Raw genomic sequence first — 11609 nt, forward strand, 5'->3', positions numbered from 1 at the left:
TTGTATGGGCAGTGCAAGTTCTTCAATGGCCACTTTCCACTGACATCACAAATAGGACCGTTTAGAACAGCACCACGCAGTAGTATTCTTAATTCATACCTCCCAACTGTCCCTTTTTCAGAGGGACAGTTCCTCTTTTGACAGCTCAAGCTGCAGTCCCTCATTTGTACTGGAAAGACCCTATTTTCTCTGCACTGAACAGCCAGAAAAAGAAACAAAGTTTCTCACTTAATTGGCTTTTATCAGAGACTACAGAACAGCTAACAGGTGCAAATAAGATACTTTGTAACAATTTTGAGACACAAAAAAAACAGTTTAGATAAGGAGAAATATTTTCAAACTTCATAACCTGCCAAATTTTGTAAAATGAAGATGGTAATTGGGGGCGTGGCCACAAAAACAGGCGTGGTCAAAAAGTTCATCCCAACAAGTCTCATGATTCTCACCATAGTACTATCTAATATCAATCATGTATTTCAGAGTACAGTTTTGCTTTGCATTCTTGAAGTTACTGTTACTGCAGTGTTTGTTAACTTTTTTCAGTCCAAGCCCCCTTGAAGGTCTAACCTGCAGAGAAGATATTGTGCAGAAATCTGCTCCGTGTCGGTATCCAGGTCGAGAAACAGCCTAGTGTAGCCCTACCCTTTTAAAAGACCAGAAACAAATTTTTTTTTTAACGAAAATAAAAAACACCAACACAGTTTTAACTTTTAATTCGCAAAGCTTTTATTAAGAAATGACTTACTGATTCTCTGCATGTGCTCCTCTTCAGAAACGGCGACAGGGCAACTATCCATCGCGTGGGACTCGATTTCTACTCCCTGCCTTCTATAGGAGATAGCCAGGGAGGAGAAATAGTCGCCCTGTCACCATTTCTGAAAGAGGAGCACATGCAGAGAATCGGTAAGTAATTTCTTAATAAAAGCTTTGCGAATTAAAAGTTTAATTTGGTGGGGTTTTTTTCATTAAAAAGAAACATATTTTTTAAAAATATAAATTTATGTTACTGGCCCTGTGCACCGTGTAGTCCGTGTCAGTCTCACTGCTCAGAGCGACAAGGGAGGAAAGGAAACATCTCCGCTGGGACAGTCAGAAGGAAATCGTCCTGATCCTGCAAAGAAAGGGTATGGCATAGGACAGCACACGCCGATTTCCTGCCAACCATGACTGCTCCATAGACCAGTACCAGCTGTCAATCTTGCCGGCAGAGAAGAGCGCTCCAGACATAGGGCGGCCAGGAGAGATAGCCAGGGAGAAGAAATCAACTGCTGCAGTATGGATGGTCGCCGTGTTGCCTTTTCTCAAGAGGACAGGAAGTGGAGTTTCAGTGAGTTATTTTTTAATAAAGGCTTTGCAATTTAAAAATTTAACTTGTGTTTATTTTTCGATGTATAGTAACCAATTTTTTAAAAAAAAAAAATTTGGTGTTACTGGTCCTTTAAATTACAACTAATTTGAGAGAAAATTACAGCAGACTAACTGTGCCAAGTCTAGGACAGGAACTTGGTTTAGGAGTTAGGAAATAATCCAGTGTATTACTGTTTTAGTGAAACAGAATCAACTAAGAATCAGAACCATTGTGGTTGAAAATGCACAAGTTATAATGTCTCCTTCTCATTGGTTGTATGACTGAAAACAAGTACAGCCCTGAACCTAAAGTTGGGGTTTCTTTTTTTTTTTTTTTTTTTTAAGCAAAATTAAGCACTTCATGCTTTTATAGCCAACTCATACTTGTATTTGTAGAAGGGCAAATCAACCCAAAAATAAAAAAATTGGCTATTAAAAGAAAACATAATGCTAAGCAACATTCCAATATAGATTTATTAAGAATTTAAAGTTATTTGTAAAAATGCAGCATTTGCTTAAAGGGGTTGTTCACCTTTTAATTAACTCTTATGCCGTAGAGAGCGATATTCTGAGACAATTTGAATTTGTTTTTACTTTTTATTACTCCTGTTTTTTTAGTTAGATTTTTTTTCAGCAGCTTTTCAGATTGCAATATCAGCCATCTGGTTGCTAAGGTCCAAATTACCCTAGTAACCAAGCACTGGAATATGACTAGGAGAGGGACTGATTAAAAGAGGAGTAATAAAAAGTTTGTAGCCCAACAGAGCATTTGTTTTTAGATGGGGTCGATGACCCCCATTTGAAAGATGGGAAGAGTGAGAAGGCAAATAATTCAAAATCTACAAAAAAGAAAAAATGGCAATTGAAAAGTTGCTTAGAATGAGCAATTGTATAAAATACTAAAAGTTAACTTAAAGGTGAACTGCCCCTTTAACTTCTAGTTGTAACTTTTTAAACAATGTTGCAAAAGGCTCAGTTTCCCAACAAAGACGCATCTGTAATTCAGCTGCCTTGTTTTACATTGTTTCAACAGTCTGAGCTACCAGTGCAGAGAACAGAAAGGGACAAACACTGCTTCAACAATACATATACAAATAACTTAAAACAAAAAACATTTGTAATGAATGTCCTGTATATTACAAAGTTGCTTAGAATTGTTTAGTTTTATTAGGTAAAACAATTTGGGGGGGTTGACATCACCTTAGTGGACACCTGCCTGGGGTTTCAGGTAAGTATATATAATCACTTGGGGCCTTTCCTTCTCCTTTAAAATGTTAGATGCAGAAAGGCAACTAGTTAAAAAACCACAAGATATATAATTGCATATTATCTCAATATATCACTATTTTATCATTCCCTGCCCATGTGGAGCTCACAGTCTAAGACATTTACACACTAGGGTTAATTAAAATAATCAGGAGCTGCCAGCTTGCATGTTTTTAGTGTGGGAGGAAACTGTACCTTCAGTGTAGTGAGGAATCACCAGCACACCCTGGCCTCTCGAAAATAGTCAACCTGGTGCACAGTGTGGGGGGAAGGCAACCCCTAAGTCTCAGAGCTTTAAAGAAGTTCACCGGCACAACAGGTCATAGTGTAAGCACGATTAAAAAGACATCTGATGAAGGGACGTGTCCCCGAAAACATCACATTGGAAGAAACATGCAAGGTTAATCCTGCTTACACTATGGGTAGAACTACATGGGCGATATAGTCTGATCAGACGCCACGCAACGAAACGCCAGCATCAAGTCGGATGCGCCGGAAATAAGGTAAGAAATGGAAATGTCAGATGAAGTCGCAGCGTTCATCAGACACAACGCAACTGTCGGATGCAGACGTTGCATGCAGTATCTGCATCTGACAGTCGTGTTGGATGCACACTGCAACTACATCAGACATTCCTACAACTTACATTATTTCTGACGCATCCGACTTGACGCCAGCGTTTCATTGCGTGGCGTCGGATCGGACCTAATTTGCCCATGTAGTTCTACCTTATGTCCTGTAGTTCCGGTGACTTTCTTTAAAGCTAGGAAATTGTAACTCCCAGAATAAATCCCATGCAGACATAAATAAACTCTAAACATAACACAGTAGTCTTACTGGAACTCATTCAAGGCAATGCTGATTATGTTACTAAACGTCAACTTTAAAGTAAACAGCCTCTACAATTTTCTTTAAAGGAATTCTGTCATGATTTTTATGGTGTAGTTTTATTTCTAAATAACACTGTTTACATTGCTAATAATTTACTCTACCATATAAAATGTCATTCCTGAACCAATAAGTATATTTTTTTGTTGTTGTAATATTGGTGTGTAGGCAGCCATCTCAGGTCATTTTGCCTGGTCATGTGCTTTCAGAAAAAGCCAGTGCTGCATTATGGAACTGCTTTTTGACAGGCTATTGTTTCTCCTACTCAAGGTAACTGAAGGTGTCTTAGTGGGACACCTATTGAGTGTTCTTAGATCAACCAAGGAGCTGTTATCTTGTGTTCGGGAGCTGCTATCTGTTTAGCTTCCCATTGTTCTGTTGGGGAGGAAAGGGAGGGGGTGATAGCACTCAAATTTGCAGTACAGCAGTAAAGAGTGACTGAAGTTTATCAGAGCACAAGTCCCATAACTAGGGGCAGCTGGGAAATTAACAATATGTCTAGCGCCATGTCAGATTTTAAAATAATATTTTATGAAATCAGTTTGCTCTTTTGAAAAATGGATTTCAGTGCAGAAGTCTGCTGGGGCAGCACGATTAACTGATGTGTTTTGAAAATAGCATGTTTTCCATTACAGAATCCCTTTAAGTTTATATATACATAGGGGTTTGGATGAGAGAGACTGCACACTGCCCATTTATAATAAGGCAAGCACAAGATCACATGAATAAACCAACTTAATTCAGCTGAATTTCTTTGTAGTCATAGGGCTAAAGTTGAAAGCTAAACACAAAAAGATTTATTTTTTCTGAAATCAATTTTACGACCTGGTGACATGCAGTTGAGCACTATGAAATGCACATCATGGTAACTGAGCATCCATTTGCCAGTGGATACATACCCATAGGTAGACTAGGGTGGAAAATGCATTTGCCAATAAGATTTCAGTCAGAAAAATCTGATATTTTCATAAGATCAAAATACTGGGCTTAATCAGTCATAAGAAACATATCTGAACAAAGATTTTTTTTTTTTTAAAGAAAAATGATAACACAAGAGTCATGAATATCCAGTAAATAAGTAGAAATGGTGCTTACTGGCGTAATTTGTCATGAAACTTGTGTATTATAATAAATTATAATAAATAATGTACCCCCTATTATAAAATATGAAGATATTAGAAGTCACCTCAGAATTCCATGACCTTTATATGGTCATGTTACTACTCTGTGACTTCTAATATTCTTATATTTTAAAATGGGGCATACACTATTCAATATATTAGTTCTTGTCCTTAACCGATCCAGAAAATACAAAGGCCTTTAACAGCAGGTAACATTACACTTTTATTCTACGTGAAAATGGCGAATGTAAACAAAAATGCAAAATGTGTAGTCATAATATATATATATTATTGGTACAAGTATAAGATACTAATTGAGGAAAATTATTTTCAACAGCAGCCTATCTTTAAATGAACAATGGAAACACATACCGTAGCTATTACTTTTGCCTACTGTACAACAGAAGGACTGAAAACTTAGATCACAGCACAAGGCAACTCTGCCCTTCATAAAACTAAATGTACACTAAAATAGTTGCCCTATATGCTGCATTCTCACATGATAAAACGACTATTAAACCATAAGCAATTACTGTACATTCATTTTAGCCATCATATACGACGACAGCACTAGAGTAAAAAAAAAAATAAACATACAGGGAGAAGAAAACAAATGCACCAAAAATTATTTGAAATAAAGATTACTGTAATTTGACATCACAAGGCTAAGAAAAATCAAAAAGCATGCCTCTTTTAAAAGTTCTTGGTACTGTTAAACAGAGTGAAAGTAAAGAACAGATCCCTTATGATTAGGCCTTGATTTGAGGACCCAAACTGTGTTGCTGTGAACCACAAAAATGTAGAAAATCAACCAGACATAAAAGTATTTTATATTAAAGAGCACACATTTTTAATAACATAGACTTACATTAATATTTTCAGGTGAGGCTATTTGTAGCTTTCTCTTTTCCCCCGAGAAAGTATGCTTTCTAAAATGTTAAAAATGAGCAGATTTCCCACTGACCTTGGAGAGCAGGCTGATATTAAATTTGACTATACAGAAGATCCAGATGCAGGCTCTGTTCCTTTAAAATTCAATGTGTAACAGTTGGAGGGACAGTCTGCATGCCTGCTTAGCAAGATTAGTGGTGAAGCAGCTGCAGTTTTAGAATATAGGAGCAGAACCTTGGCTACATGCCTTGATTAATTCTTAATCAGGTTATAATCTGATGCATACAGAAAAATTGTGTTTCTTAATATCTGCTCTTATACATAAAAGCATTGGTACATAACGCATCACGAACTCTTGTGATCATATATAGATGGTGCCACAGCAATATTCTAAGCCGCATAAAAATGTTGCTTACCCAAGGCAAACACACATATGTATAAAAGCAAACATGTAGGGAATTTATCAGCCACACACATTATAGGCTGAGTATGCACGTTTTTTCATAAAAAAATAAATGGACACTAAGCTCTACGAAAAAAATGTATTTTCTCTTTAAGATGCATCTGTGTTTTTAGAAAAATGTGCTTTTTAATAAAGGAGCACCTTATTTTACTACACATTTCTTAAATACATACTTTCATGCCCTTTAACTGGTATGGCAATATTAAACGTCAATATAAAACCAAAATATATCTTTTCCTTCACCTCAGTGTTGTGCGACTTTTCATAAAACTGTAGCAATGCAAAGGACAAGTCAAACAGAATACAAAACTAAGGAAAAAAAATTGACAATCTTGGGAAATGTAAATCTAAGTATACTAGATACATTTCTCCTTCATGACAGTTAATACCTGATTTCAAATAAGAGTTTTGTTTGGAAATGGGTCGTCCACCCAGAAACTGTTTTTTTCATGGTGAAAAACTCTTTCCAATATAGAATAAAGAATGATTTTAAAGTTATTTGTAAAAGTAATCGTTATCAAAAGCTAAAGCCTGTTTAAATTCTCTACCCTTCTGGCTCCTCAAAGAAATGTGAAAGCCATCTGACGAACCAACTTGTTACAGTGGGACTAGAAAAGAAAGGTATAAACGAATACGGCTTTAAACGGCAATTGCATTTACTAAAACATGTAATAAATGTATACTGTAGAGGTAATAAGAATTACACTTTTTTTTACGATAAAGAAGAAAGGTTTTTGGGTGGATGATCCCTTTAAGTAACACATGGAAATTCAAGGAACGAAATCCAGTGTAAAAACAAAAATAGTGTTTTGCAAATGAGCTGCCAACTTTTTACAGTGAGCAACATAATCTAGACAAAATGTAACAAAAACAACCATATATATACAAATAACTGGCATAAGTTCGTACAAAGGCTTTATTTTATATTTTTATCCTATTTAATTCACACCAAGTACCAGCAGGTGCATTAAGATAACCACTGACATTTCTGTTGCAGCAATTGATAAAACTGAAATTTTAAATTGTATATGTTACCATGAACCACAACTTTCAAAATAATACAGCTTTAGGCAGTTTGAGTTGCCTTATATAAAATTATTATAACATGCCCATAAGAAATATCTCAAAATGTGTTAGCATTGACTAGCCTAAAAGTGAAAATGGGTTTACTAATAACACTGCATAACAAATATTCCACCACATTTCCATGGCACATGAACATGAATTTGTAACATTTAGGACTATAAAAGTTTTTCTTTCAGTTCCAATTAATTTTCTGAAACCAGTACAAAGGATAAAACTAGAACTGTATCTACACATTTAAGAGGTCTGATTCTGCAGTAAAGGCATTGAATTCTAAAATACTGCAAATGTTATTACACCGCATTACTTATAACCTACATCTTTAATTTTCCTTGTCGGCAGTTTCTGCAGGTTAAGGACGCTTCGGGGAAAAATACATTGCTGGGCAACATTTTTCTTCCCATATTGTAACCTTAAATACAGGGACAAAGCTTTAAAGGACCAGTAATATCAAGTGACCATATATGTGAATACCCACCATACACTGTTCCATTCTTTCAGCCCAAACAATCAGAACTACAGGAAATGATGAAGAGCTGAAAGCTCCACTTTACTTACTTGCCCCTGAACCAGCAATGACATTTTTAACTTTTCAGATGATCTATGATACAGCATTGCAAGATGGTCTGTCAGAATCAACCTTCGACCTAGCATACATACCTAGATGGTCAGGGAGAACGGTGAAAATGTTTCAAACTGTCAACCAAATCCAGGCATGTATGGCCAGCTTTAGCCTAGACTTTGAAAAAAACATGCCCTATGTCTAGAAAGAATGATACTTATATAGACAATACCCGTCGTTTTTCTGGTAGGTCATTAATTAGTACTGAAGAACGGAAGTACTGAATTGCACTGAAGACAGACTACATATTTAAGACAACAGATAAAATAAGGCAAACAATAGCATAGCTGATATCAAACTCACTACAATAAAAAACAGAACGTGCCTCAAATAAAACATTTAGATGTATAAATTCTGTTGTCTCAATAATGTACATATAGTGTACATATACACACACATTTATACACACAGGCATTTAAATTGTATTCAAAATGCCAAAATGTATGATACTGTATTTTACTATACAGTAGTATACGATTAGGCAAACATTTTTACAGTTATGTCGACTTTTTTGTGCTTCTTTGGGTAGTGTATTTTTAATGATCAACAGACTTTCTTTGCTTCCTTTCTGCCAAAAAACAGCAGGTTTATGGTAGAGAGACTATATATTCACTTTTCAAGGTCATAGAAACAGTTTTAAAAGGCAAAAAGGTCTAATGTCCAATTTCTTAACATTGGAAGAAATAAAATGTCTAGCCGAGGTAGAACAAGCAAAGCACTAAACCTAAAGGCCCGTGGCAGCCAGGTCACTCAAAACATCTCTGTCCACTTGTCACAGCTGCTAATGTCACTGAATAAGAAACACAGTTTGTGAAACACATGATAGATGGACATCTGCTCAATAAGAAGAATCTTTGACTGGAGGTTAGCTGGTCATTGTGAAATCTCCTTCACACATCCTGCTTCTTATTGAGAAGCATAAGTAATGACTAGTGGACAGGAGTATTTTGAGTGCAGCTTTTCTATGGCTCATGACACACAAAGCATAGTTTCTGTTTTTTCTTCCAAAACAATGCAAAGAGTTTTTCATCTAAAATACACCTTTCATCCACGATCACAGGTGGATTTCATTAATGTCAATGACAGTGACATGGCAGCATTTGGGTACTTCTTCACAAACTGAAGAGTGGAGACCATATTGTGTGCAATGACCCTCAGGCTAATTTCAGACAGGGCTGGATAACCCACGCTCTTGGTCACCTGCTGTTGCTCAAATTCACTTGTTACTGCTATGAGAGGCAATAACATGCATTTTCAGCCAGCTGAAACAGACCCTGTGTGATGGTAGCCTTACAATACCTTAAAGGCATACTGTCATGGGAAAACATGTTTTTTTCAAAACGCATAAGCAGAATTCTGCACTGAAATCCATTTTTCAAAAAATCAAACAGATTTTTTTATATTCAATTTTGAAATCTGACAGGGGGCTAGACATATTGTCAGTTTCCCAGCTGCCCCCAGTCATGTGACTTGTGCTCTGATAAACTTCAGCTACTCTTTACTGCAAGTTGGAGTGATATCACCCCCCCCCCCCAGCAACCTAACAACAGAACAATGGGAAGGTAACCAGATAGCAGCTCCCTGGTAGATCTAAGAACAACACTCAATAGTAAAAGCCAAGTTCCACTGAGACTCCGTCAGTTACATTAAGTAGGAGAGATAACAGCCTGCCAGAAAGTAGTTCCATCCTAAAGTGCAGGCACAAGTCACATGACTGGGGGCAGCTGGGAAACTGACAATATGTCTAGCCCCATGTCAAATTTGAATATAAAAAAATCTGCTCTTTTGAGAATTGGATTTCAGTGCAGAAGTTTGCTGGAGTAGCACTATTAACTGATGTGTTTTGAAAAAAAAACATGTTTTCCCATGACAGTATCCCTTTAAAGAAATCTGAACCTCTAATAGGACAAAAATAAAATAAAATAACCACTTGAGATTGTGTTTTATATATATAAAAGCAATTATGGAAAAAAGGGTGTTATTATTTGACACAGTATTTCTTAAATTCCTAATTGAAGGCTATCCGACAAAAGGCCATATTTTATACTTTTGATACCATGTATAAACATTTGCTACCTGCTTACGATTGTGGCTCAGATATTTTTTTCTTGTTCGTTTACCATCTTTACTAGAGAAAACAAACTATTTTAAATAGGATTTTAATAGTCTAACATTATTACAAAAACTGTAAGTTATATTTTCTATTTGCTTTTCACATATGTGAAAACTAAAGACACGACAGTCTATGTTTACAGGCTGACTTTGGACCAGATTCCCAACTGTATGTGAAATTTAATGGTGCACTTATAGAAATGCGCAAATAAGAAAATAAGTGCACACGTAACTATTAAAAAAATACCAGTTTTGCATTAGGTCATTCTTTTCATGAAAACGTTTTAACTATTGGCAGAAGATAGTTGAGTGAACAGAAAAACGGTGGAGGAAAAAAACTTTAATGGGATTCTCCATTTATGGATGATGCTTCTCCTCTAGGTGAAGATGACCTGGATATCCCTCTCTCTGTATTTTCAGAGCCAGAGCCACTTTGACTGTGCTGATCCACACATGTAGCACTGGATGCGGGAGGTGACTTTGTTTTTTCCTTAAAGTCTGTAATAATGACTGTCAGATCTCCAACTGTAACCTCCAAATGCTGAGCACTGCTTCTATCCACATTTTTTAATCTTGGCCTATAGAAGATGAATAAACAGAACAGAATTAGTCACCCCAAAAAGAAATATATCTCAAATATTTTAAATAACTCTGAATAGCTAAAATGTGTTATTATTACTGGGATATTCTAAAAAATTGCTTGAGGATCTAAGAACTATTGTGTTAAGTAATACCACTATAATCTGCTTCTGCATTTCAATGTTAAGCATAGCTCAGATAAGTAGTAAATCCAGCTACAGCAGAGCATTCCAATGCACATAAAGTCTCATTTATGTTTTCTCCCAACAGGCAAACACCATACAAAGACTAGAACAAAGTTATTTGCAGGAAGTGAGGAAGGAGTCCTGACAAACAGCATCTGCAAAACCTATATAGTTATACGATATTTTATAAGGCATCATTAGTACGTACTTCTCTTGATGTTACTCAAATTAAAATTAGCATACAGATGTACTATAGTAAAGATGGCATTTCAGCAAACAAATACAAGGAAACGTAATAAGGAGAAGTATGGCGCGATTTAATATTAGATAAAACCAAGGAAATCATTTGTATTAGGCTTCCCATACCATCCACATTAAAATGAGAACCTTGCAAAATTAGAGTGTTATATTAATGTTATAAAAATAAAAATATACATGCATAAAATCAGTAACACACAAAAAATATAAAACATAAAGTCACATACAATATATATAGATTTAGAGAAGAACATTAAAAGGAGCAGAATGAGATTAAGTTAGTAGGACAAATGACCGAAGCAGACAAAGATTCAGAGCAGCAAGTCTTTTTGTGTATTTATATTATTCAATATAGTTCAAGATATGCCTACATAAGTACAGACTTTTGAACTATGCAACAAATAGTCAAAAGCAATCAGCAATTCTATTCTAGGGATGCACAGAATCCAGGATTCTGCCTTTTTTTTAGCAGTATTCTGATTTGGCTAAAGCGACGTGCCTGGCTGACTATAAAATCATGTCACGTTCCATCACAAAAACAAAGAATAACACAATTTTTAACCCTTTCTAGATCTAATTTGTAAATGCAAATTAGGCTTTGGTTTTGGTATTCCACCAATTCATTCCCAAAGGATTCAGGATTCGGTTGAATCCCAAAAGAGTTCATATTTAACTTTCTTTTCAGGCCCTCTGCCATGTAAATATTTAAAAGAAAATGAAGCCCAATTGCAAATAATCTTAAAATCTTGCTGTGTTCAACAAAATAAAAATGTATTTAAAGGTGAACTTTATAA

General features: G+C 35.7%; 1 protein-coding gene across 2 annotated transcripts in view; it reads right to left on the reverse strand.

Annotated features, from left to right (window-relative positions):
- Window positions 1-9611: 9611 nt before the first annotated feature.
- The window catches only part of yaf2.S (YY1 associated factor 2 S homeolog), a 9683-nt gene continuing 7685 nt past the window's right edge, over window positions 9612-11609 (reverse strand). Inside the window, exon 4 of one of the 2 annotated variants that reach the window (XM_018254024.2) lies at window positions 9612-10371. In XM_018254024.2, the coding sequence (XP_018109513.1) occupies window positions 10134-10371 (238 nt within the window). In that variant the 3' untranslated portion in view covers window positions 9612-10133. 2 annotated transcript variants of the gene reach the window in all.

Source organism: Xenopus laevis, chromosome 3S, assembly GCF_017654675.1.
Source record: "Xenopus laevis strain J_2021 chromosome 3S, Xenopus_laevis_v10.1, whole genome shotgun sequence".
In the NCBI taxonomy this organism is placed as follows: domain Eukaryota; kingdom Metazoa; phylum Chordata; class Amphibia; order Anura; family Pipidae; genus Xenopus; species Xenopus laevis.